We start from the raw sequence: 25,612 nt of genomic DNA on the forward strand, positions 1-25,612 counted from the left end.
AGGAGGTCTAACAATGCACATCACGACATTTTTGCATTGTGATGCATTGTTACACCCTTAGTTTCAGCACTACATGCTTAGACCACTACTACTACTACTACTACTACTACTACTACTGGTAGTAATAATGATAACCCTGATATCCTAAACTGATACACATCGATACACATTTATGCTCATGGAACACAGTAACAGAATGGATAAATTTGTCAGTAACTATTTTTCTAGTTGAAATGATTGATTCATGAATGGATTCATTGAATAACTGCCTGGAATGCTTCACATTCTTGAAAAGCAGCACAGCTGCAGAATTAGTCTGATTTTGTGGCGCCATCATCTGGTACAGTACAATATTTACACGTGTTAACCGCATTGTAAACCGCAGACAGCACTTCTATTCCTCCATGATGTGAGCAGAAATGGTAACAATATATTCTACAAAACACTATTACGTCAAACATGCATACATCTGAAGACATATGACTGTCATGGAACCTTTAACATAACATTAGCTTTTATTAATTCAAGCGAATTAAACAGTTACATAAGTTACAAGGTGTACACCTTAAAATTTTATTCGTTCTTTTTTTGTTGTTGTTTCTTCTTCTTTTATTTTCCTGTCTGGAACATAGAAACAGCTAATGTTTAGAAATGCAGGCAAAAAGTAGTAACAGCACAGTACATTCATCAACTTAACAACACGTCTATACAAACCATAAGGCAGGAGAAGGAGACATGTATGGCCAGGTCTTTTCATTTGATACTGTAGTGGTCTGATTCCTTATTGGTTTAAATACACCATGTAGAGCCCTCTGAATGCTAGAACCCTGATAAAACACAACATCTTGTCTTAATCTGTCGGCACCACTTAAACACCTTACGCTTTTGTTTTTTTTGATATTTTTTGTCACATCTTTACAGTAAACGAGCATCTTAACCACATTTTTTTCTTTCTTATTAAAATCATACAATGACAGTACATATTGCTCAGAGATATGTTAAATTATTGTAATGAGAACATTAGCTTTTTTTTCCTTTTCTTTTTAATGGATCATGCCCTCATTTCACGTAGACGTTTATTGGCCTATTTATTTAAAATGTGAAATGTCTACCTTACACATGTAAAATAAAATGAAGTAAAAAAAACAAACAAAAAAAAAAACACCAGATGGTGGCAGCATCGCCTTAGAATTGAATAAGATGCTAAAGATGCATTGCTCCTTTACATAACACTAAACAGTGGTCCTTCCTTCGAAATGAGCTACAACATTTGATTTATTTCCATTAATTGTAAAATCGAAGCATTAGAAAACCTTGAGAACATCAACATAAGTTGAATTATGTTGTATAAAAAACATGAGAGAAAACATCCTGAAAAAAGACAACTGGAGACACAAAGTTTCCTGAAACATACCACATGGAGAACCGTGGAAAGGGAACATAGAGAAAATGAGACACAATTTTTACTTAAAATGGTAATTTCTTAATCATTCCCTCCTAAATATTCAGCTTGTCTCTCCCTTCTTCTTTTCTCTCACTCCATCCAGTCAACCTCATCGAACTCAGAGTCATCTTCTGAGTCGCTGTACTCCACAGCGATGCGTCGGGACAAGATAGTGGCTACGTCATTGCCCACTCGCTCATGCTTAGCCTCCTGTTCCCTTTGCTCCTCAACCTTCCTCAGCTGGATACCTGAGAGAGAAAGAGAGCGAGATAGAAAAACACAATCACTCTAGATTTACTCAAAGGGACTAAGCTATTTATGAAGTTTTCTTACAAGTTGTACACAATTTATAAATATGCCCAATACAGACTAAACAGTCTATTGCGTATTCCCAAAACAGACTAAACAAGCTACTGTGTATGCACAAAAATAATGATCAATCTACTAAATATGCCCCCAAAGACTAAACCTTAAAAATGCCTAAAAAAAAAAAAGCCTGAACAGTTTGAATATTACCAAAGCAGACTAAGAAAGAAGCAAGTAAGAGTTTGCACAAAAAAAAGATTAAACAGTCCATTGAATAGACTCAAAAGCTCCTATTACCTTTACGAATGGCTTCTAACAGGACACTGCGTGCGTCGCTGATTGGTGGCAGGTTTGATGGATGTCTCTTGACTTCGTGACCCGAGTGAGTGGGCGGAGACGAAACCGGGAATGAAGGCACAGGGGGTGGACCTGGAGGCTGACAAGGGGGGGAACTTCGGGCCCCTGGGTGGGGCAGAGGAGGAGGCGGGGGTGGAGGAGGTAAGACAGTGCCGTCTCCCATGCCAGGGAGCAAGACTTTGTCCTGCTGTAGTCGGGCTGGAGAAGAATGAAGAGGTGGAGCCACGGGAGGAGGGGCAGGGTGTAATACCCCAGGGGCAATCTGAAGGGGTGCAGGAGGAGGGGGAATAGCAAGGGGTAGCTGGGATGGTAATGGTGGGATTGGGGGTGGCGGTGTGCTGCGCATGCTTGAACCCGATACAGTGGATGGGAGAGGAGGAGGGGGTGGGGGAAGTGGGGGAGGAGGAGGTGGTGGAGCATTGGGGTTCAAGAAGACAGGAGTGCGGGCCGGGGACTGAGGACGACTGTCAGAGAAACCTGAACTGGAGCTGAAAGAGAAATAAAAAACAATAAAGGTCAGGAAATAGCTCTTTTGGGAGAGAACTAGGGCTGCAATGAACTTCAAAAACGAATTTTGATGATCGATGATGTTTAATTGGATTTTATATATATGTGTGTATATATGTATATAATCATACTGGCTGGGATCTGAAGATTAACATTATGACTACGCTGTGGTTCCTATTTCACAACATTCAGTGTTCTTCTATGTGTTAAAAACAAAAAAGATCACCATGAGAGTCGTGAATCAGTGTGGGACATGGAGGAAACCCAGCGTCTCATCTTGTATTGCTCTGGGAGTTTAGTTTTCATTTTATTGTCTTAAATAAAAAATACACCCAGAGAGAGAATGAGGAAGAGAGCAAGACTGCAAGACTGAAGAGAATAGAAGGTATAAATCATGTTTTAAACTAGGTCACGCCTTGCTACAAAGCCAAGGAACAGAAAGGTGAAGCTGCATTACAGTGCATACACAAACTGCCATCTTTAAAATTAATACTATTGAGTTTTGATCATTATTAGGTTTTATACTATAGCACGGCTGAATTCTCGAATCTGCTCGTTCAAAAGTTACTGATTCATTCTCTATAACAGCAGCTCTGACGGTAGTTCTGGCTAGATTTCAAAGCAAAGGTTAAATCTCTCGTTCTTATACATTATCTTTGGTATAGTAACAACGACAAGGACGTTCCACATAATCTAAGCCTAAAAATAAACTTTAAAAAAAAATGTGTTATTTAAAGAAAAAAACATAATTGCTGATATAATGAGGTAGGTTTGTGCAATACTGATTTTTCCCTGCTTGCAACTTTCTAGTTTAAACAAAATCATGATAAACAATATAATCATCCAGAACAGCAGCCTTAAAAGAGACAGGGAGGGTGTAAAATGATCAACTGTGCATTCGGGAGCTGCTTGATAGCAACGCCAATCACAAAAACGCAGCTGGATGAGGGATTTTTAAGTGTTTTGGCAGTAATGCACAATAAACAGCAAATAATTGGTTACAAATCGGTTCTCTAATGTCCTCACGGCCAACATTTTCTCATATTCAGCTGCTGCTTTGAGCGGGTCTGCAGTCTTTTTTTGACCAGCGCTCTTTGGTGCTGCGTATTTAATCACTTAAAGTGTTAGATTTGACACTTGGTTGTAGGACTATTTAATCTTTTGAATGTTTTTTTTGACCATTTGAGGCCAAGTTTTTCTGGTGACCTCCCTAATCAATATAACATAAATATAAATATAATATAACAGTTAACAGTTCTGATCAATATAAATATAATAGCTAACTGATGATAAATACATATTCAGTCATGAGCATGTAAGATGTCAGGAAAGGAAGGGGGCTGAACTTCCAGGCAATGTGAGTTAATATTAGACAGATTGAAACCTTCCATATACACTGACTCCTTCATCTCCCATTTTATTGTGGAGAATAAATCTGAGTTTTTGATGCATTTTTGATTGATAACTCATACTGGTGTACTTTGATCTCCAGTTAAAATGCAGAGGTCCAATGCCAAATGTGTAACAATCACTGGATATTATAGCAGTGTAATACCTTGTAGGGACAATAAAATTGTTGTATCACAGTGGGGAAAGTTTGTGTTAGGAAATGTTTATTTAACATTTATGGAAGGAATCTCCAGTGTCAGTACTTTGAAATCATTATTTTTTGCCAATGTTCTTCAGGACAGAGGATAAACAAAGATATTTTTTTTGTCTTAATGATATATTATTGTCATAATGTATATGATAACAGGAACGAACTTGTCTTGCCGACGTCCCACAACATTAACTATAAACAGATCAAATGTATGACTTTTTCTTGGCATTTTTTTGTGGTATACAAGGAATAATACACTTTAGGACATTCTGTTATAGGAAAAGAATCGACTTCAAGGTGGTAACAGTTTTCTGATACGCATCACAACATAATTTTCCTATAATTGTGTTGTGCTCCTTACATGTACATGTACAATAGCCAAACACAATCCTTTCTACACCGCTTTTAGTTCCCGTAAAGCTTCCATTTTGTGTAAAATCAGCATGTTGTTGACTCAGGCTTCTGTCTCTATGTCATGTGTGCCCTTTAGTTACACGAAAAGCTGTATTTATCTATCTATATAACATGACAAGTGCAGTTCTGTTCATACTGTACATGGGCAAAGAAAAATTACATTCAAACTCTTGTATTTAAACAATTAACAATTTGAATTGTATTATATTGTATTTAACCCCCATAAAAACCCTCAGGTTTGTATGCCTGACATCACAGGATGCTGAGATATTTGAGAAAGTTGTGCGCACCATGGAGAAAGTCAAGAGTCAAGATGCTGGTGCTGTACACAGTGTAGAGAACCTCAGCTGAATCTCCTCTGGGTAAAAATCTCAGTTTCCTGCATGGACTGAGAAGAGCAAGCCTCCCACTCCTACTTTTTTTCCCCCCAACGAGACCTCAGAGAGCATTCTAAGCAGTGGGATTGCTGTTTGGTTTGGCAATTGCAGTGTCTCAGCCCACAGGATCCTGCTGTGGGTAGTGAAAATAGCTGAGAACATCACCACGGTCTCTCTTCCATCCATTGAGGGCATTTACAATAAACGCTGCATCTGCAATAGCCACCAGTATTCTCATGGACACTTCTTACCCTCCTGCTGTCTACATAAAAACACAGTACCATAGCATCTAGGCCATTACTACAGAATCTGTAACAGTTTCTTCTCCAAATCTCTCAGGCTCCACAACACCCAGCTGCCAAAGTTTGTCCCATCTTCAAGAACGTGGTACTGTGTAATTACCGGAGAAGGACCTTAGCTTTCCAGTCCTTCAAAAAGATTTCTGTCAAAAGAAATTTTTGTACATCTTCTGCCATGGTGGCCACCATGTTTAGATCATGTGACAACAACAGCTAAGCAGGACAAGATGCCATGAAAGGCACCTTTTGTGCACAAAGCTTCCAGAGAAACAGGACATTTGGGATAAATGTCTTATCAGTGGTGCAAAAAAAGCTGCAAGAGGTAAAACCAGTAGACAGAATAAGTATAAGACTAATTTGGTACATTTTCTGTCAATTTAAGTAAAATCAGCAGTTTTGGCGATAGTACATATGGATCACAGTCTATTTTTTGGTTTTGACAAAGCACCACTTCTCTTCTGAAGTACGGGGAGTCATTTTAGCCACCTTTCACCTCTAGTTACGATTTTGTTGTGCAGCGAAGCCATAAATTCGGTCCCAAACCAGAAATATCACGTAACTGAAATGCTAAGATAGGTGATTTCCAATAGGTGGGGAAATTGTTTGGGAAGAAAAGTCACTGAATATTGTATATGTATGGTGGTGCTTGAAAGTTTGAAAGAGATTTTTGATATTCTGCATAAATATGACTTAAAACATCAGATTTTCCCAGACGTCCTAAAAGTAGACAAAGAGAACCCAATTAAACAAATGAGACAAAAATATTATACTTGTATTATATTCTAAATATTATATTGTACGTATTTAGGTACTTTCAGTATCTTGTGCAGCAATAACTGCAGCTAAACATTTGCAGAAACTGTTGATCAGTCCTGCACATCGGCTTGGAGGAATTTTAGCCTGTTCCTCAGTACAGAACAGCTTCAACTCTGGGGTGTTGGGGGGTTTCCTCACATGAACTGCTTGCTTCAGGTCCTTCCACAACATTTCTATTGGATTAAGGTCAGGACTTTGACTTGGCCATAACAAACAATTCACTTTATTCTTTAACAATTCTTTGGTAGAATGACTTGTGTGATTAGGGTCATTGACTTGCTGCATGACCCACTTTCTCTTGAGATTCAGTTCACAGACAGATGTCCTCACATTTTCCTTTAGAATTTGCTGGTATAATTCAGAATTGTTCCATCAATGATGGCAAGTTGTCCTGGGCCAGATGCAGCAAAACAACCATGATACTACCACAAACCACGATATTACCACACCATATTGTGGTTTTTCCAGTCTGATGATCATCAATTCTTTTTCTGAGGTCCTCAGAAAACTCCTTTGTTCATGCCATGATACACTTCCACAAACATGTGTTGTGAAGATCAGACTCTGATAGATCCCTGTTCTTTAAATAAAACAGGGTGCTCACTCACACCTGATCATCATCCCATGATTGAAAATCATTAACCTGACTCTAATTTCACCTTTAAATGAACTGCTAATCCCAGAGGGTCACATACTTTTGCCACTCACAGACATGTAATATTTAATCATTTTCCTCAATAAATAAATGACCAAGTACTAAATTTGTCTCATTTGTTTAATTGGGTTCTCTTTATTTACTTTTAGGACTTGTGTGAAAATCTGATGCTGTTTTAGGTCATATTTATGCCGATATATAGAAAATTCTAAAGGGTTCACAAACTTTCAAGCATCACTGTATAAATACTTGTAGATGGAAATGTGACGGAAAAGGTGTGAGAGAATGTGTGTGTGTGTGTGTGCGTGTGTGTTTGCTCTTATATATAGCTGAGAAAAGACTTATTTATTCATACTGTCTGTGTGTGTGTGTGTGTGTGTGAGTGAGTGTGTGTACCTGATGGCGGAGGCAGGCTTGATGTCTGCAGGGTGTGAAGGTGGAGGAGGTGGAGGCTCGTGAGGTCGGCCGTACATGCGTTCTCCTGTGCGGTTGAGCAGCTCGCTCATCTGAGAGTATGGCAAAGCAGCCAGAGAGAACGAACCATCCAAATGATCCATGTACATTTGCCTGAAATAGGTGAAAAAAAGCAGGGTTACCAGTTAGTCATTTTATTAAAGTATTCAAGTCCACACACACAAAACACTGTGTATTACTCTGTACACTGTATATGGTTAAATATTCTCTCTCTCTCTCTCTCTCTCTCTCACACACACACACATACACACACACCTGGGGTCATGGTAGGGTGCCAAGCCATTGCTAGTGTCTTTGTGTTTCTCTTCAGTGTCATCTTCTGCCAGCTCTGCCCCTAAAGCCAGTTTCTGCCACTCCTTTTTGCGATCATGAGGAGCTCGTGGTACCTTCTCTGGTTCTGCGGGACGATCGATGTTCTTTAGCTGAGTGAATAGACAGAGAGCGAGTTTTATTATCACAAAATGGACAAACAGGCAGATAAATCTGCAAAGGGGTTGGGGAAGGAGTTTGGGGGGGGGGACGTGGGCATTTAGTCTTAGTCTTAAATGTAGTGAGCAAAAAAAGGAGACTTCAGAGGGAACAAAAGAAAAGCGCATCTAGGTAAAGAAAGAAGAAAGAATGGGACATCCACATCTGCAGTTTATACCGCGTGTGCAATGCTGAATTACATTTACACTTCTGCACTCCTAACATTTCACACCAATTTGTGCATAACTAAAAATACACTTCCTCTAGTGGATGTGTAAAATATATGCACGCACACACAAACATCATACTGTGTATAACTAAAAAGACATCTCTTCTCGTGCATTTGTGAATATATACGCACGCACACACACACACACACACTTATTACTCAGTGTTCTGATTCAGTCCTCTCAGCTCACTCAATAAACTAAAAGGCCGATGCACACACATGCAAAGTAAGAGCAAAGTCTTTCATACATTAGGACATAAAGCAGTGTCAGTTGAGCAGCCATCACAGCAGAGAAACACACACACCGCAGAATATGCCACAGCTTTATACAGACACACACAGAGGAACAAACAGGAAACAAATAAATCTATATGGCTTATATGAGTCTGTTTAGGACATTCAGGAAGTGATCCTAACTCAGCTGTTTCCCTCTCTTCACTGTTTAAATTATTGTAATGATTTATGGCACTTACAATTCATTATAAGGACCTATTAAAATCACCGATGTACAGTAATGCCTGACACAATACTTTATGCATAGCAGCAGTCTCAGTTTCTCTTACAGAAAAACAGACTATAAATATAAAGTCTCATCCTAATCTGGTTATTAGTTTACCTGAAAATATGGATTGTATCCTACGTAAAGTGGAAAAAAAACAAAAAACCCAGCCATAGATTCCTTTGTTCCCTGTAATGAGATGCCTTACTGGCTAGTTATAAAAGTCTACACATATATTGTACGTTCTCTAATTCACATACCTGCCCTGGAAGGTCTAAATACTTATAGACCTGATCATACAAGCGAGGATCCTGTAACTACAAGAACAAATTATAAAAGAAAAGCACCACATGGATAATTGCAACTTTTAACAACATGCAATGGGTCCAAGCACAAATAAACTCTAAAAACACTGTTTATAAAAGCATCATGCTTAAACATGTGCACAAATTTGTCTTAGCGTGAACATTATAGAAAGCTGAAAAGAAAGAAATATGATGAAAAAAAAAAGATGAGATGAGTGATAGTGCTGCACAACATAAACAATGAAAAGTAAGTTACAGTTGTACAATTTTGGGTTGGAGTTAAAGTTAGAAAGAATAGCAAAAAAAAAAAAAAAAGTCTAACAACAAAATGCAAAGTATTTTACAGAGTACAGTAACAATGAGAAGTGAATGCATGTATTATGGCATGAATACACAAATATGAACTAAAACACTTCTTATTCATGTGGCAGTAGCACAATGCATATAATCATCCGCAAATACAGGTCAAGAGTGATCTCAGTGACACTGATTGAGGCATGGCTGTTGGTGCCAGGTAGCTCGAGTATTTCAGAAACTGCTGATCTGAGAGTTTCTGTTAGAAAAATGTCCAGTAAGCAGCAGTTCTTTGGGTGGAAACGCCATCATGATGTCAGAGGAGAATGGCCAGAATGTTTTGAGCTGACAGGAAGGCTACGGTAACTTAAACAGCCACTCTTTGCAACCATGGTGAGAAGATAACCATATCAAAACTTTCAGATTGATGCTGTAAACCATATCAGAGTCCACATCTGCATCAAGATTGTGTGTGTTCTAAATTGCTTTTCTGCTCACCAGGTTTTTAAAGAGTGGCTATTTGACTTACTGTAGCCTTACTCTCAGCTTGAAGCAGTCTGGCCGTTCTCCACTGAACTGGGTCATCGCTGGAGAACTGCAACTCACTGGAGGTTTTATTTCTTTCTTTTTCACACCATTCTCTGTAAACCCTGCGTGTGAAAATACATACCAGAGCCATATCTCCCTGGAGTTCTCGCCTGGATTCCCACTGAGAAGGGTTGAGCCTGGCCAGTACCTGGATGGGAGACCTCCTGGGGAAAACTAAGGTTGCTGCTGGAAGTGATATGAATGAGGCCAGCAGGGGGCGCTCACCCTGTGGTCTGTGTTGGGCCTAATGGCCCACCATAGTGACGGGGACACTACACTGTAAAAACAGCACCGTCTTTCAGATGAGACGTTAAACCGAGGTCCTGACTCTCTGTGGTTATTAAAAATCCCAGGACACTTATAGAAAAAGAGTAGGGATATAACCCCAGTGTCCCTTATAATCCACATCTCTGAATTGTCTCACTTTTTCCTCTCCACTAATAGCTGGTGTGTGGTGGGCGTTCTGGCACACTGTGGCTGCCATCACATCATCCAGGTGGATGCTACACAATAGTTGTGGTTGAGGAGATCCACCCCCCCACCCCCCCATACTATGTAAAGCGCTTTGAGTGTCTTGAAAGCTGCTACATAAATGTATCTGTAAACCAGCCCAACTGACACCAACAACCAAGCCAAATCAACAAGATCACATTTTCTCTACATTCTGATGTTTGATGTGAACATTAACTGAAACTCTTGACCTGTATCTGCATGATTTTCTGCATTGTGCTGCTGCCACATGATTGGCTGCTTGGATACCTGCATGAAATACAGGTGTACAGGTTCTTAATAAACCGTTTGGTGAGAGCACGTAGCATGAATGGAATAAAATTAAAATGAATGTGAACAGGCATGAGTTTTACTAATCCACCATCGAGTAGAGTTTTTTCTTTTTTTGTGGTTGATTACTTTAGTAAGGTGTCATTCATGTAATTATATTGATATGGGGTAGTTGACAGGACACAATTTTCTTAGTACTTACTAATGTGACATGCACATGACAGTTTGGAGGGAAAAGCACTGCGGCAGAGATGAGCGATGAATTATAGTGACACTCTCAAACACACTGCTGCTCCTTGTCAAGCGCTAATGCACTGTGTTTGTCATTTCTTCTATTTGTATGTAGATCACGAATGGTGTGACATGTTTGGTGTTTCTATTGCGGCACTTTCTGCCCATCGCACATATGTCCGCAAAGCAATATAAATGAGACAAAAAGTTAGGAAGATTGTTTAAACACACACATGCACACAGATCAGCACTTTGATGGCTCTACACATTCATACACAAACTCTCTTTGGAAGATATGGAGGTCTTATTTTTCTCATTTGAAATATTTAGTAACTTTAGGGTAACTAATAGGGAACATACAGTATGTAGAAACATTAGTGCAGAACATTTATCTGGTCCTGCGATGAAATTTAAAAGATTAAGATACTCAGGAATTACCAGCTACTCCTGAATCTGTTATTGTTCTAGCCGTTATGCTGTTGTTATATGATATATCTCCCAGTCATTACACTTTAGACAGTAGCATAAGATCAAAGTTTTCACTCCTTTTTATCATGTAACCTGTCCTCTGCTCTGTTCTGTTACGCAACATCAATAATGCTGACCGACATGTAAGTAGCCTTGGCACTTTCATTCCAGTTAAGATTTCTAATGACAGGAATCTAACTTCAGAATCCCAGCTCTGCTTCTACAGCTATCACAGGTGTGTTGAAGTTCTCAATCATCTCCACCATCATGGTAACACCTCAGTTCATATTTGAGATGAGTTATGTAAAATATCGAAGCTTTTTTTGGTTGATTACATATTCTACTATGTATGAGCATTAGTATATTTAGCTTATCTAGCTTAAAGGACTATTTGGCATTAAAAGCACTAGTAAGTTAATATAGATTCGTATCAAAGCTATGAAAACACATGCAGAATTGACTGAGTTGTCTTCTGGTATGAATATATCTGGGTACACCGACTGTACAAAGCAGGCAAAAGTGGCACAAATCCGATCTTTTTCTTCAAATATGACCCCGATTTTTTACTTCCTTGGCTGTGTGAACAGCAAAAAACACACTGAATCTGACATTTTCAAATCTGATTTTATCCACTTTGCCAATACGTGGCAACGAGACCCCTGTCTGAACAGGTAGATTGGAATTCATGCGACTTTTATCTCAATAAAAATTTGGCATTTTGCCCTTCTGGGAAGGAAAGATGGAGGATAACAGTGAAAGAGGATTTCAGTGTCAGGAAAGTGAGGTAACAGACCTGATAAAACATTTGGGGCATTGTTGCTGTACAAGTAAAATTAGCAACCACTCTGTGTTTGAAGAGATCTCCAAGGAACTGGCTGAACACGGCCATAGGAGAACCCTGCAGTAGTGTCAAAGGAAAGTTACAAGTTTAAAAGCAAAACTGGAAAGAAACTAAGGACACAAACCAAAGAGGTGGCCGTGGCCAAATAACGTGCCATTTTTCCAGTGAGCTTGAACGCATCACGTGACACATTGTTCCTTTGCTCATGCGGGTCAATTTAGGAGCATGATCTGTTCAGACTAATGTCAGATTGAAAACATAGTATGAACAGCCTACCAAAAAATTCTGATTTGGTCAGGAAATCGGATTTGGGCTATTTTTGCCTGCTGCGTGAACGTAGCCAAAGTCACAGTTACAACCGTTTTGTTTTCTTTACATCTATAGTACACTGGTGAAGTAAAATACTAGAAACAGGGTTTTGGGATCATATACAACAATAATGTTCCTTTGGCTGAATACCAAATGTTTTCCACTGAAGTGCACTAAATGGTTACGACAGACACACTAAGTACATCTGATGTTTCAGGATTTGTTACAAAGTCGTTTATCATTAACAGGAAGTGTGAAAGGTCTTGAGGCCCTGATTTACTATCACTTTGCTTGTGAAGAAATACATTTCTAAGAGAACAGCATGTCTTGCCTGTTTCATTTGTTTGCCTTAATGAATATGCAGATTTTCTATCTATAAGGGCAAAATGTAGGATGTTATCGATGCAGATACCTCATACTGCAAAAACCTTTTTTCTATATGACTCACTGCCTTAAATCAGTATTACACTTGACACATAATTATGCATGTGAAACATATTTCAGCTTCCTCTTTAAAATCCAAAATAATAAGCACAGGTAATCCCCTCATTAAATATTGGGTTATGACACCATTTATGTAATTACTCATTGTAAATCACGAGCTACACGGGACTCGGAGTACTCTGAAGGTATTAAATCAGGGCTGAAAAGTGAAATAATTAATAATTATCAAACCCATTTAGAATAATTTCACAGGCACATCGTCTTTTAAATAAACCCATGCTCACTTTTTTTATTTATAATTTTTTTAAACCAGCCATTTCCATACGGTCTGGGCTCATGCAGTCCTTGCCAAATTTACTGATTCCCATTATGTCTGCAAAATCCATAAAAAAGGGCATAACATTTTGACCATTATACTTCTCTGGGTTTTGAGTTACAATACAGGACATGAAATAGCAATTAGTTGCACAGCCTTCGCTACATCTGGATCGATAGCAAATATGTAGGGGTGTAACCATACAGTATATCATTTCATTTGATATGAGGCCCACACTCCAGCCTTTTTATAATAGGTAACTTCCAAGCTGTTTCACAAGCCAATACACTGACATGCATGTGTACTAGCATATTAGCTAGCAATGATTATGCTCTGCAACAAGCAGGAACTGGAAGACTGACTCTAATTTTTAAGTGTATGGGAACTTCAGCTTCCTGGTAAGTTATGACGCTAAAGGGCAGTTTCAGGATTGAAAAACACATCGAGGGCTACAGAGAGTTACGTGACTCTAACAGCTAACTAAGACAAGCAGAGTCGTACCAACAAAAGCTAGCCATGTTTAATTTCATTACTTTCTAAAGCACAGCTTTTGCTTCATTATGTACTACTCGTATCACTCAAACACTGTGCCATTATTCTATTGTAACACTCTACTGCACGAGTTATTACATTTACATCAAATAAGTATTTTTGATGATGTTTATTAGTTGAATTAATTAAAGTAATAAAAATATCTCAAAAAAAAATTTGAGAGGGAAAAAAATCGGGGGGTAGCTGGTAAATCGTTGCCATATGAGATCAATGCACAATGGTGGAAAGTATCATATAGTCAAAAACACAAAATGTATGAGATTACTGCATTTCTAGACTGTAAGTCACAGAGTATTTATTTTTTTTGCCACCAGGTAAAAGTTATATCTTCTAGAAAGGAATTACAGCTGTAAAAAGTATGTGGATTGATTTAGTCACCCCAATTACAGTACATACAAAAATTAGATCCAAACATGTTCTGGGGGAAGTATCTTTTTTCATTTAGAAAATAATGTGCAGTTACAAAATGCCTGAAATTCCAATTTTCTTACTTTGAATGTGAGAAAAATGTAAATATACTATTAGAGAAGCCTAGTGTCCTTTTTGCCATGTAGGCCTGTTTCAATTCATTATTGCACATACCACAGTTCCATTATCGCATGTTATTGCCATATGGCAACAATAACATTTTACCATTTCACAGAATATTCAAAATATATAAACTTGTTTAAATTACAAAAAATAAATAAATAAATAAATAATAATGTTAACTTAGATAGTATTTAAATTTTTTCCTTTAGGTAGTTTTTACAAAATATTGAAAAATGCAAACAGCATGTCCTGGTCATGTGACATTACATTTTTTTTTGTTATGTCAAAGCTAAAGCCCCATTGTTCTAGGTACATAGGAAAATAGTAGTTTTGTATAATTTCCTATAAAAGAAATTGGAGATAAATTAATTGTTGCCAAAGGTTAATTATAGTCTATTTATAATGTTGAATGCTTTACTCCACTAAAAATAGAAATGTATAAAAAACGTATCATGTCATGACAACACCATATTTGAATTTTGTGTATCGTCACACCCCTTCTGATTAGACAGAATGAGTGAAGAAGTGCATGTTGCAGTGGGCGGTTGCAGGTTAATGGGTTCAGGGATTAGGATTTTAGTGGGAACTGGGCAGCAGGCTTAAAGAATCTGTTGTTCCTTGTGGCCAAGCTGTTTGTTTACGGTCTTACCTCAGGCATGAAAGGAAGAGGCTCATGGGGGCTACCCATAAAACCCTGCAGAAAAGTTAGATAAGGCACCTCAAACTGTTCAGACTCAGAGAGAACACAGAAGAAGAGACAGGAAGAGATCAGATTCACAGAAGCAGAAAAGAACACAGAGCTACATGGAATCGCAAGAGAGCCGGATAGTAGAGAGGAGAAAGGATATTACGATAGTTCGTGTGTGCTAGAGAGATCTTCTCATACTAACCCTATTCTACAATAACAGAGGAAGCTTCAATATAGGAGGGTCAATCCTATCCAATATGAATTGTATGGTACGTGCAGAAGTGAAGAAACTTATAACCGAGGTTTCATCTCTTCCCGTCATACACAATCTCTTATTAAATGTGTATAGAGACGTTTTGAAGAAAATTAAAACTTGGAAGGAAGTAGCAGGCATCATTGGTGTCTATGTTTGCTCACTTACTTTGCTAATCTGTCAAGAGAGTTGGTACAAAACCTAGCATGCAACATGTAAATCAAACTTAAATACATTTTAAACAAAAGGAGTGTATATAACTCATACAGAGGGGTGAAGGTTATACATCTTGGTTGCTACTGTTTCTCACTGTAACCTTGTTGTAAGCAACAACTATAGTGGTCTCTACTCATAAGGAGAACCGTGTTATTTTCTGTTTTAAATGCATTAGTTCAATCCATTTTTATATTCAATCCAAATATTTAATCTACAAGCCCAATTCCAAAACTTTAGGGACACTAAAAACAGAATGCAATGATTTGCAAATTTCATAAACCCATATTTTATTCACAATTGAACAGAGAAAACATATCAAATGTTTAAACTGAGGAAATGTACCTTTTTAAGGAAAAAATATGGTAATTTTGAATTTGATGGCCGCAACGCATCTAAAAAAAGTTCGGACGGGGACAACTAAAAGCTGGAAAAGTAAGTGTTACTAAAAAGAAACAGCTGGACGAACATTTTACAACTAATTAAGTTAATTGTCAACAGGTCAGTAATAGGATTGGGTATAAAAAGAGTATCTTAGAGAGGAAGAGTCTCTCGGAAGTAAAGATGGGATGGAATCTGGATGGAAGCATATGTTGCTCTAAAACCTGTATATACCTTTCAGCATTGATGGTGCCTTTCCAGATGTGCAAGCTGCCCATTCCATAGGCAATAATACATCCCCATACTATCAGAGATGCAGGCTTTTGATCTGAGCACTGAAAAAAAAACTGGATGGTCCCTCTCCTCTTTAGTTCCATGGTTTCCATAAAGAATTTAATTTCGATTTAATTTCCACTTTGCCTCAGTCCATTTTAAATGAGCTTTGGCCCAGATTCTGGATCATATTCACATATGGCCTCTTCTTTGCATGATAGAGCTTTAACCAGCATTTGTGGGTGGCACGGCGAACTGTCTTCACAGACAATGAGTTCTGGAGGTGTTTCTGAGCCCATGCAGTGATTTCCATTACAGAATCAAGCCTGTCTTTAATGCAATGCTGCCTGAGGACCCAAAGATCATGGGCATGCAATATTGATTTTCACCCTTGTCCCTTGCACACAGAGATTTCTCCAGATTCTCTGAATCTTTTGATGATATTATATACTGTAGATGATGATATATTCATAGTCTTCACAATTTTAAAATTTTTATTAAGGAACACTATTATGAAATTGTTGCATAAATTGTAGACGCAGTGTTTGGCAGATTGGTGAACCTCTGCCCATCTTTACTTCTGAAAGCCTCTCTAAGATACTCTTTTTATACCCAATCATGTTACTCACCTGTTCCCAATTAACCTCCAGCTGTTTATTTTTAGTAACAGTTACGTTTCCAGCCTTTTGTTGCCCCATCCCAACTTTATTGAGACTTGTTGAGGCCATCAAATTCAAAATGACCTTTTTTTATTCTTAAAATGGTACATTTGCTCAGTTTAAATATTTGATATGTTTTCTATGTTCTATTGTGAATAACATATGGGTTTATGAGATTTTCAAATAATTACTTTCTGTTTTTATTTACATTTTACACAGAGTCCCAACTTTTTTAGGAATTGGGGTTGTAAGCTAAGATCGGATTTCTGTGCATTATCAACATTTCTTTCTATTAACTTGCTTTAGTTTCCTTTTTGCAAATTTATTTATTCAGTTTTGTCATGGATTGAATAAACAGTCAATACAGGTGCATTTAATCATCATTTATACACGCTTCAGTAAATTACTATGTGTTACTGCATAACTGAGGTGGTAAATAATGTTAGTAAAGGGAAAATTAAGGGAACATTTTACCAGTATCATGTAATATCTAATATACAAATATTTATACAAGTCAAACAGTTTCAGCTCTTGCTTATTTGAATATTTGTAAAATACTGCTGATCATTTTCATTGCCATCTGCAAACATTTAAAAAAAAATAATAAAACGTAAAATAGAAATCTGCCTGCATTTTCTCTTCATGAAATAGTACTGATTTGGATTAAAATAATGTAACTATGTGATTTAGTGATTCCAGACAAGGATATGGTTTTTCAAGTCTGATCATGAATCCACAATGAAATGGAGATACAGAGTTTTGATTAGATTGTAAGAGGCTCAGATGTTGATACAACCCTTAAATGTAATCCAACTGAATTAGAGGTAAAATCGCCATGGTAACTGTGGGTGGGGAGTAGGCCAGGGCTGTTAGTCATGCACTGTAACTGGTGCACCGTGGCAGGGGCACAGACTTGCTAAGTGTTAATGGCTGATTTCAGGCCCGGGGCGAGTTGATCATGTGATTCTTGGAGTATGTAATTACATATACATATACATATACATATACACACACACACACATACATACACACATATATATATATATATATATATATATATATATGACACACTTGCAGTGTGTGCGAGGATGGAGTAGGTTTGAACAATTCTTGAGGAAAAATGCATTGTTTTTGCTTCCACCTTGATGATGCCCTACTCAATACACAACTAGTGAGGGGGAGAGAGAGAGAGAGAGAGAGAGAGAGAGAGAGAGAGAGAGAGAGAGAGAGAGAGAGAGAGAGAGAATGAGGGAGAAGGCTGGAAACACCCTTGTTCATTGAAATAGTGCTCTCAAAACCACTCTGGCTGACTTATTTTATCAATTCAAGAGTAACAGGGACAATAAAACACAGGCGCAAACATATACACACACACACGCACACACAGCCATGTTGTCAGTTTCATCAATGTAATGTAACAGTCAGTAGATAATCATTGTAGCGAGAAATAAGTAGAATCAGCATGATCTGTCATTCAGGGTTTACGCCAGGAAATACAAAGGCAATTAAACTTCAGGGCTGTGAGCACGCACACACACACACACACACACACACACACACACACACGCACGCACATAGTGAAATTAAGTCTGGTACATATAAACAACTAGAAGAATACGGCCAACTCCAGATTTCATGGCACATCTCATTAAAAGGTTGTGCAAACTTTTCAAAATTATTGGTACCCCATAATTAATATTTGGTGATGCATGCCCTGGACAGAGTAACAGTTGGAAATACTTCTTGTAATATCTTGGTCCACTTTTTCATGAGGAACATTTTAATATCCTTTTTTATTATTCTTGAAACTGAGATGGTCTTTGATAAAAATTATTTTGTGTTTCTACATTGGGCCTCATTTATCAAGCTGGACATCAAGCTTAATTTCTGGTGGAAACGCATGTGTTCAAATCACATCATTTGCATGAAGTACTGCACCTTTATAAATGGCAAATACTGCCGAGGTTAAATTGTTTATTTTTATTATGTTAACAGTGTTTAGCAGACACCCTTGTCAAGCGCAACTTATAGAAGTGCTTCGGAGTCTCGATCAGAAACACATCCTCATGCTAGTTCACTCGGTCAGGGACTGAGAATACCACCGAGAACCTTTTGTAAAAACCAGGAGTTTTATATTATTAGCATTAATTAAAGAATATTAAAAAGAAAGAAAAAGAGCTTTAGCACTCACTTATTATTATTATTATTATTACTACTACTACATATTTTTACTGGCATAGAAGTGAGTCAAAATAACTTCCGCACTTCTGCCTTTCAGGCTTTACCCGGATCGTTTATTTCATGCTCCCAGTCTCTGTGCACCTTTTTTTTTAGTTTTGTGGGAGCCACTACATGCAAATGAGCCGTCAGGAATGTGCTTTGCACCTTGTGTGTGAAATCTGCCTTTCCAAAACTTGTGTAAATCCGGTGGAAAATCTTAGTTCAGTTTAGTTTGCACAAACATGTGCACAACTTCACGAAAAAATAAACTGATAAATGATCGAATCTGTCGTTCGATCGTGATGCTGAAAGTTTTGGGCTGAAACGTCCAATGGTATGAGACTATTAATCTTTGAAAATTGAATAACTGAGTGAGTAAGTGTATATCCCATAGTAGGTTCTCTTCAAACATAATAAATGATTATTCCAAATCTTCTTTGATAATAGCGCAGATGCAAAACTGAATTATTTGGATTTATACTCATAGCCATTTTACTTAAAAGTGTAACTGTGTGTATTTGTGTGTGTGAGAGAGGAGAATAGAAACCCCCAGACAGTGTGTCAGCATCAATATATGTGAGAATGAGGAGTGAGGACAGAGTGGATGTGACCGCTGCACTCCAGCACTTTCACCAGCACTGGGTCCCATCACTCTTGTGCTAACCTAATCTATTCCACTCTAATGTAATGCTGTCTAATACAAGGCCTGCTTCTCCCACACACACAGCTAATCTAATGAGAACGAATAGCTTTCCCCTGCTTCTCCCTCTGCACAGAGGTTGATTGAATGTTGCTGGCTGCCATCATGTCATGCTCTATGAAAGATGGAGGCTAGTTTATGTGTAAATGACTAGCGCATTAGGGTTTTGGTGAGAGCACCACCCGCCTTCAGTAAAAAGAGAGTAAGCTAACGTTAATTAGCTAGGTTGCCACCATTTAGGTAGCCTAGAAGTTAGCTAAACATATTCTAATGTAAGACTGGGCAGAGCAAATTATTGTAGAAAAGACAGAAAACTAACTAGGAACTTAACAGGAAACACGACTTTACCTTTCTTTTGTTCTTTGCTAGATGGTTAAACTGCAGTTAGCTAGTTAGCTAATGTAAACGTTTCTGTAGATATCTATTATGATTTTTTTTTAAAAATGCATATCACTATATGCATTTAGGATATTATTTTTATTAAAACAGTGTGACACTAGGGAGCAGTGGAGCTGGTTTGGGGGAACATGATGCTGTAGTTCATTGAAGACGCAATTTGTCTCACAGGTTCTACAAATGAAGAACTGCTTTAACCAACACATTGGGAAAAAAGCGACAGCGAGTTCTCCTTCAACAAGAGAGACAGTTAATACTAATAATAATCTGGTGCTGATGTGACAGAATTTCTTTCATTGTGAAGTATGTCTTTATTTTTGTTGCTCTGACGTGCCCTACTCGGTTTTAATACGTATTATAACTTTATCCGCAACATATTGCAACTGCTTAAAGTCGTAATATATAATAATATGACTTTATTCTCAATATATTAGGACTTTATTCTCAATATATTAGGACTTTATTCTCAATATATCATGACTTTTGTTCTCGTAATATTACGACTTTATTCTTGAAGTATCAGATTTTAAGACTTTTTTCTCATAAAATCTCGGTTGTAACTTTTTTTGCAAATGTAAATGATAAAAATGTAAATGTTTTTTTCTCTTAATATTGCAACATTATTCATGCAATCTTAGGATTTTATTCTCAATATATTATCACATTAAAAAAATATATATATATTATGACTTCCCGATATACTATTCTCAAGATATTACGACTTTATTCTCAATATATTATGACGTTTTTTTCTCAAAATAAAATTATGACTATTCTCAAAATATTAATACTAATATATTAATATACTAACCCTAACTTTTTTTTGCGGAACATTGGCTATTATTTTTTGTTCTTGCTATACTATGACTTTATTCTCAAACTTTTGTATTTTAATTTGTTTTTTTCTTTAACAGTGTCCCTAAAATGCCATAGTAGTTTTGTGCATATTCTATGGAGGGATTTTGCTGTTAGTTTTGGTGGGTAATCATTAAAAAACCAATTAACCGCTAATTAAACACTGTTTATTATATTATATTATCTGAGCTGCAAATTCTGTTATTTCGTTATGTTGGCCACTCACTTTCACTTTTGAACAACCTAGTTCATAAACTGTGCTGCTTTCTCAGATCACTGAACACCTCTATTTTTACGACGCTTGTTTGTTTAGTGGTATTTGTATTTGCATGCCAGAGGACTGATTGATAGAAGCCATTTATATTTGGAATGCAGGGCTTAGCCTCTACTGTTATGGACAATCACAGGAGCTCTAGATGTTAAAATATTAAGACTGTATGTGCTGCAGGAATGTCATCCACTGCAAAAGGATGCATTACATGCTTTACACACTTCTTACCCGTGTCACATTGTTCCCTATAATTATCGAGTGGTGGGGTCATGGCAGCCCATTGTTATCCAGGGAATCTCCTACCTGTTCTTTTATCATTATAATACCCATAAATTATAAAACATCACGCGTACACACACACACACACACACACACACACACACACACACACACACACAGAAACTGTTCTCTGAAATGCTGCCGCAGGGGCAAGTATGAGAGAGGGGGAGAGAATGGTGGTGAGGGATGAGGAGGAGGAGAGAAAGAGAGAAAGAAACTGCCTTCATGCATAGAAACACAATCTGCTTCTGATTAGCTACTGATTAGCCTCTGGTGGTGGAGTGAGGGAGGTCTGCATTGTGTGTGTGTGTGTGTGTGTGTGTGTGTGTGTGTGTGTGTGTGTGTGTGTGTGTGTGTGTGTGTGTGTGTGTGTGTGTATGTGTGTGTGTGTGTGTCTGTAATTTAGAAGCAGTCAACGTGAGGACTTCCAATCTGTGTAAGCTTTCGTGGTCTCTAACGAAGGGGATGGTGGGGGCGGGTCAGACCACACTGTTAATCACCGAAAACATTCACCCAAGTATACACACCAACTACACTGCATCTCTCTCTCTCTCTCTCTCTCTCTCTCTCTCTCACACACACACACACACACACGCGCACGCCCCCACTGGCCCAATCTTTTATATACCCTGCAGTCATATATCCAGACACATCTCTGTGGAGCTGTAGAGAAGAGTGATTCACAGCGTGCCCTCACAGTGCTTTCCATCAACAAGCAGCCGATGCTGGTGTCTAATTGTCTAATAGATCTATCGTTCCACTCAATTCCACCTCAAATGAGCCTGTTCTTGGATTAAACACCAAAAATACTGCTGGTCGGCATCATTTTCTCACCATGGTAACTCAAGTAATTTACATAACATTAATAAAATTAATTTCCTTCTCGGAATCCTGCTGTAACCCAGCAGTCCGAGAAGGAAACGATGTCAATACTGGCTACTGCAGCAAACTAAACAGGAGCTACACTGCTCATGCTAACGCTAACGAAACAGCTACACACTCCAAATAAACAGCGAAATATGACGTGACTTTATTCAAGAAAAATATTTATAAAGATAAAAGTCTCAAGATGGCCTCGTCAACCTATCGAGTTGGCATTCGCAATGTTTTCTGGAACAGTTTAGTGGCAATGTTAAAGAAATGAAAACAACAACAAAAGCATTCTCCATTGGCGGGGTATAACAACGACCCAGGACATTTCCTACTCTAGACACTGATTCAGCGCGAAGCTTGGCCAATCACTACGCTGTGTAATCCTAAATTCTGAGCTGTGTCCTTTGTGTTTGCCTTCATGACCCTTTGTTTATTTTGGCCTTGAACCTTGAGATATTGATGACCTCTGCTCATCTTTGACCCTGACTTCTGGACTGTGATTTCTCTCTGTATTATTAAATATTCTGCACATGGATCTTCATTCGCGTGTCTGAGTCTGCCACGTTACACTGAGCTGGGAGTGACCCGGTAACTGTGGAATATCATGTTCTCTCCATGTGGAGGTGAGTTTCTGCCGGGTTCTCCGGTTTCCTCCCACCTCCCAAAAACATGCTAGAAGATGATATGGTGATTCTGAATTCACCTAGAAATCAGTAAACGAGTGTGCGAATGCGAGTATGCACAGTGTCCTGCATAAAGTGGTTACACTGGCCAGGATAAAGTGGTTACTGAAGTTAACCGAGAGGAATTTATAAATTCATTCATGAAATCATCCTTAATTGTACAGACCACACATTCTGCCCTCTGATTATTACACTGTCCATGCACAGTAGACATGAGTGCTTTCTTTGATTGCCACACTTCATCCATTTCTCTGTACCTTTTGCTTCCTTTTTTCCTTCCTCTTGTCCTCAGTGTCCTGCAGCATCTTCTCCCTCCACAGGTCAAAGAAGTAGGATGGGTTAGTGTAGAACTTCAGAGCCTGCTTCCCATCATCCCTACAGAAAGTATATATTTAAAAAAAGAAAGTATAAAGTGTAACTGCAAGTTCACACTAACAAGCAGCAAAACGACATACAACTGATCATTTTCAGTGCAGGCGTGCAAAACCGAGCGACATTTAGACTGATTTTCTCAGCTTTCTCAGTGGAAATGAGGTAGATGCAGTAAAGAGACTAATCCAAATTCAAATCAATACTTTAGGAGTAGTATTTTCCTGAGTTTAACTACAATACAAAATACAATTTAATCAAAGAGAAAGGATGTGTGTCAATTTTACACTTGGGCATTGCAACAAGAAAAAAAAAAGTAGCAACTTGTCACTGGGATCTTGTAGTATGTATATTTCAATAGTTTAGCACTTTTTCTTTCCTGAGGCTGCATCTCTGGTCATCTACTCAGACTATTATACTAACTTCTGTTTTTTGCATGAATATACAGAGGTCATAAGTTTACAGTACATACACCTTGCAGAAGCTGCAAAATGTTAATCATTTCAAATAAAAGAGGGATCATAAAAATGCTTCTTTTTTTTTTTTTAAATACTGCCCTGAATAAGCTATTTCACATAACAGATGTTTACATATACTCCACAAGACACAATAATAACTGAATGAACCAGTTCAAAAGTCTACATACACTCGATTCTTCACACTGTGTGTGTTGTTACCTGGATGATCAACGACTGTTTTTATGCTTTGTGATAGTTGTTCCTGAGTCCCTTGTTTGTCCTGAGCAGAAAAATCCTCCAGGTCCTGCACATTCTTTGCTTTTCCAGCATCTTCTGCATTGTTTGACATTTCTTCCCCCCAACAGTGACTATATGATGTTCAGATCCATCTTTTCACACTGAGGACAAACGAGGGACTCATACACGACTATTACAAAAGGTCCAAACGTTCACTGATGCTCAGGAAAGCAACATGAAACATTAAGAGCCAGGGGGGTGTAAAGTTTTAAACAGGATGATCGGTCAGTTACGACAGACAGCACAAATAGTTCACTTGAGCTGCAAGTAAGTTTATATATTTTTTTTATACACTGTATTCAGCAGCACTCTTGCTTTCTGAAGACATGGTAAATGAAGATTTGTTCACTAATGTGAAATAAACTCCATCGATGTGTATCTAAATTAATAATCAGTAAATAGTATACAAAAGCTGTTCATTATATTTATTACAGATGCCACCAAAATATTTTTGGCAAAAATGGTACTTTCTCAGAGAAAACCTTTTTGCAAAGCTTGGCACAACTCCGAGTAGGAGAGCTTGTATATATTTATTGAAAAAAGTGTTAATTACCTCTTTCTAAAAATAATAATCAAAATATAATAAAATAAAAGAGCACACTTCTGTAATGGTCTAGCTACGGTATGTATGCCTACACGATACTGTACCATTAATTTCAATTTTTAAAAAAAGGATCGCAAAGAAAATCTTCTTGAACAATCCTTTCGAACTGTGTTTTTATTTTATTTCAATTTTTAGTTTTAAGCGCACCTTTAATGCTATTTATAAGGCTATCAAGAGAAATCTCTTTATTTATGCAAGCATCTGCATACATTAGGGTATGTTTCATGTAAAATATATGCAAATGACATCAAATTGGGGCAAGTCATATATGTACAACATGTAATTAAGGGAGTAGTTCATACGCCATTTTTTGTGCTTGAATCTGCACTTGTTTCTTTATAATGCTGATCAATAAGTGCTATTGTGTTTAAAATTTGGGAGGGGGCGTAGTTGGTAAATTGTTTCCATATGGCAACAATGTGCAATGGCGGAAAGTATCGTATAGTCAAAATAACAAAATGTATGAAATGGCACTTTTTTGTCTTGTCATGTCAAAGACCCCTTTTTCCAGTTACATAGGAAAAAAAGTAGGTTTGAATTACTGCCAATCAAAAAACTGGAGATAAATGAATTCTTGCCATATGACAACACCATGCAGTAAATTAAAGTCCAAAAATGTAAAACAAACAAAATCTTATCTGTCTGCATTTAATGTCCATTAAAAAGCATTTCTGAAAAATAAACAAAACTGTGACATTTGGGTGGCATTTAAGAGTTAAGAGGAATGGTGAGCTTTGTGACCTATATGTAGGAAATAGAAATGGGACACACTGGAGCACTGCAGCTCTGATGTAAAGAATTACACATTATAACTAGTTTTGTATCAGACGTTTGCAGCATACTGATGCAGAGAAAAGAGAGATGGATGGAGAAATACGTAGATGTGAAATCTCAGGGAACATGCTGTAAAATATTAAGTGCTTATATGATACCAAGCCTGATTTCTTCTGTTTTTGTGTACATCTCATACATAAATAGTTTTAGATCTTCAAACGAAATACAACATAAAACAAAGGCACCCTGAGTAAACACGCAA

At 37.7% G+C, this 25,612-nt stretch overlaps 1 protein-coding gene across 6 annotated transcripts in view; it reads right to left on the reverse strand.

The window, feature by feature from the left end:
* Nucleotides 1–492: 492 nt before the first annotated feature.
* Nucleotides 493–25,612, reverse strand: part of wasf1 (WASP family member 1) — an 89,733-nt gene continuing 64,613 nt past the window's right edge. For 2 of the 6 annotated variants that reach the window (XM_047159730.2, XM_053687251.1), the window contains exons 5-11: nt 23,106–23,223; nt 14,754–14,828; nt 8,706–8,762; nt 7,505–7,671; nt 7,172–7,342; nt 2,048–2,595; nt 493–1,692 (exon numbers count right to left, since the gene is read on the reverse strand). In XM_047159730.2, the coding sequence (XP_047015686.1) occupies nt 1,535–1,692; nt 2,048–2,595; nt 7,172–7,342; nt 7,505–7,671; nt 8,706–8,762; nt 14,754–14,828; nt 23,106–23,223 (1,294 nt within the window). In that variant the 3' untranslated portion in view covers nt 493–1,534. The remainder of the gene's footprint in view (nt 1,693–2,047; nt 2,596–7,171; nt 7,343–7,504; nt 7,672–8,705; nt 8,763–14,753; nt 14,829–23,105; nt 23,224–25,612) is intronic. The other 4 variants (XR_008398203.1, XM_017462181.3, XM_017462170.3 and 1 more) reach the window with 4 other exon arrangements.

This window comes from Ictalurus punctatus, chromosome 2 (assembly GCF_001660625.3).
Source record: "Ictalurus punctatus breed USDA103 chromosome 2, Coco_2.0, whole genome shotgun sequence".
In the NCBI taxonomy this organism is placed as follows: domain Eukaryota; kingdom Metazoa; phylum Chordata; class Actinopteri; order Siluriformes; family Ictaluridae; genus Ictalurus; species Ictalurus punctatus.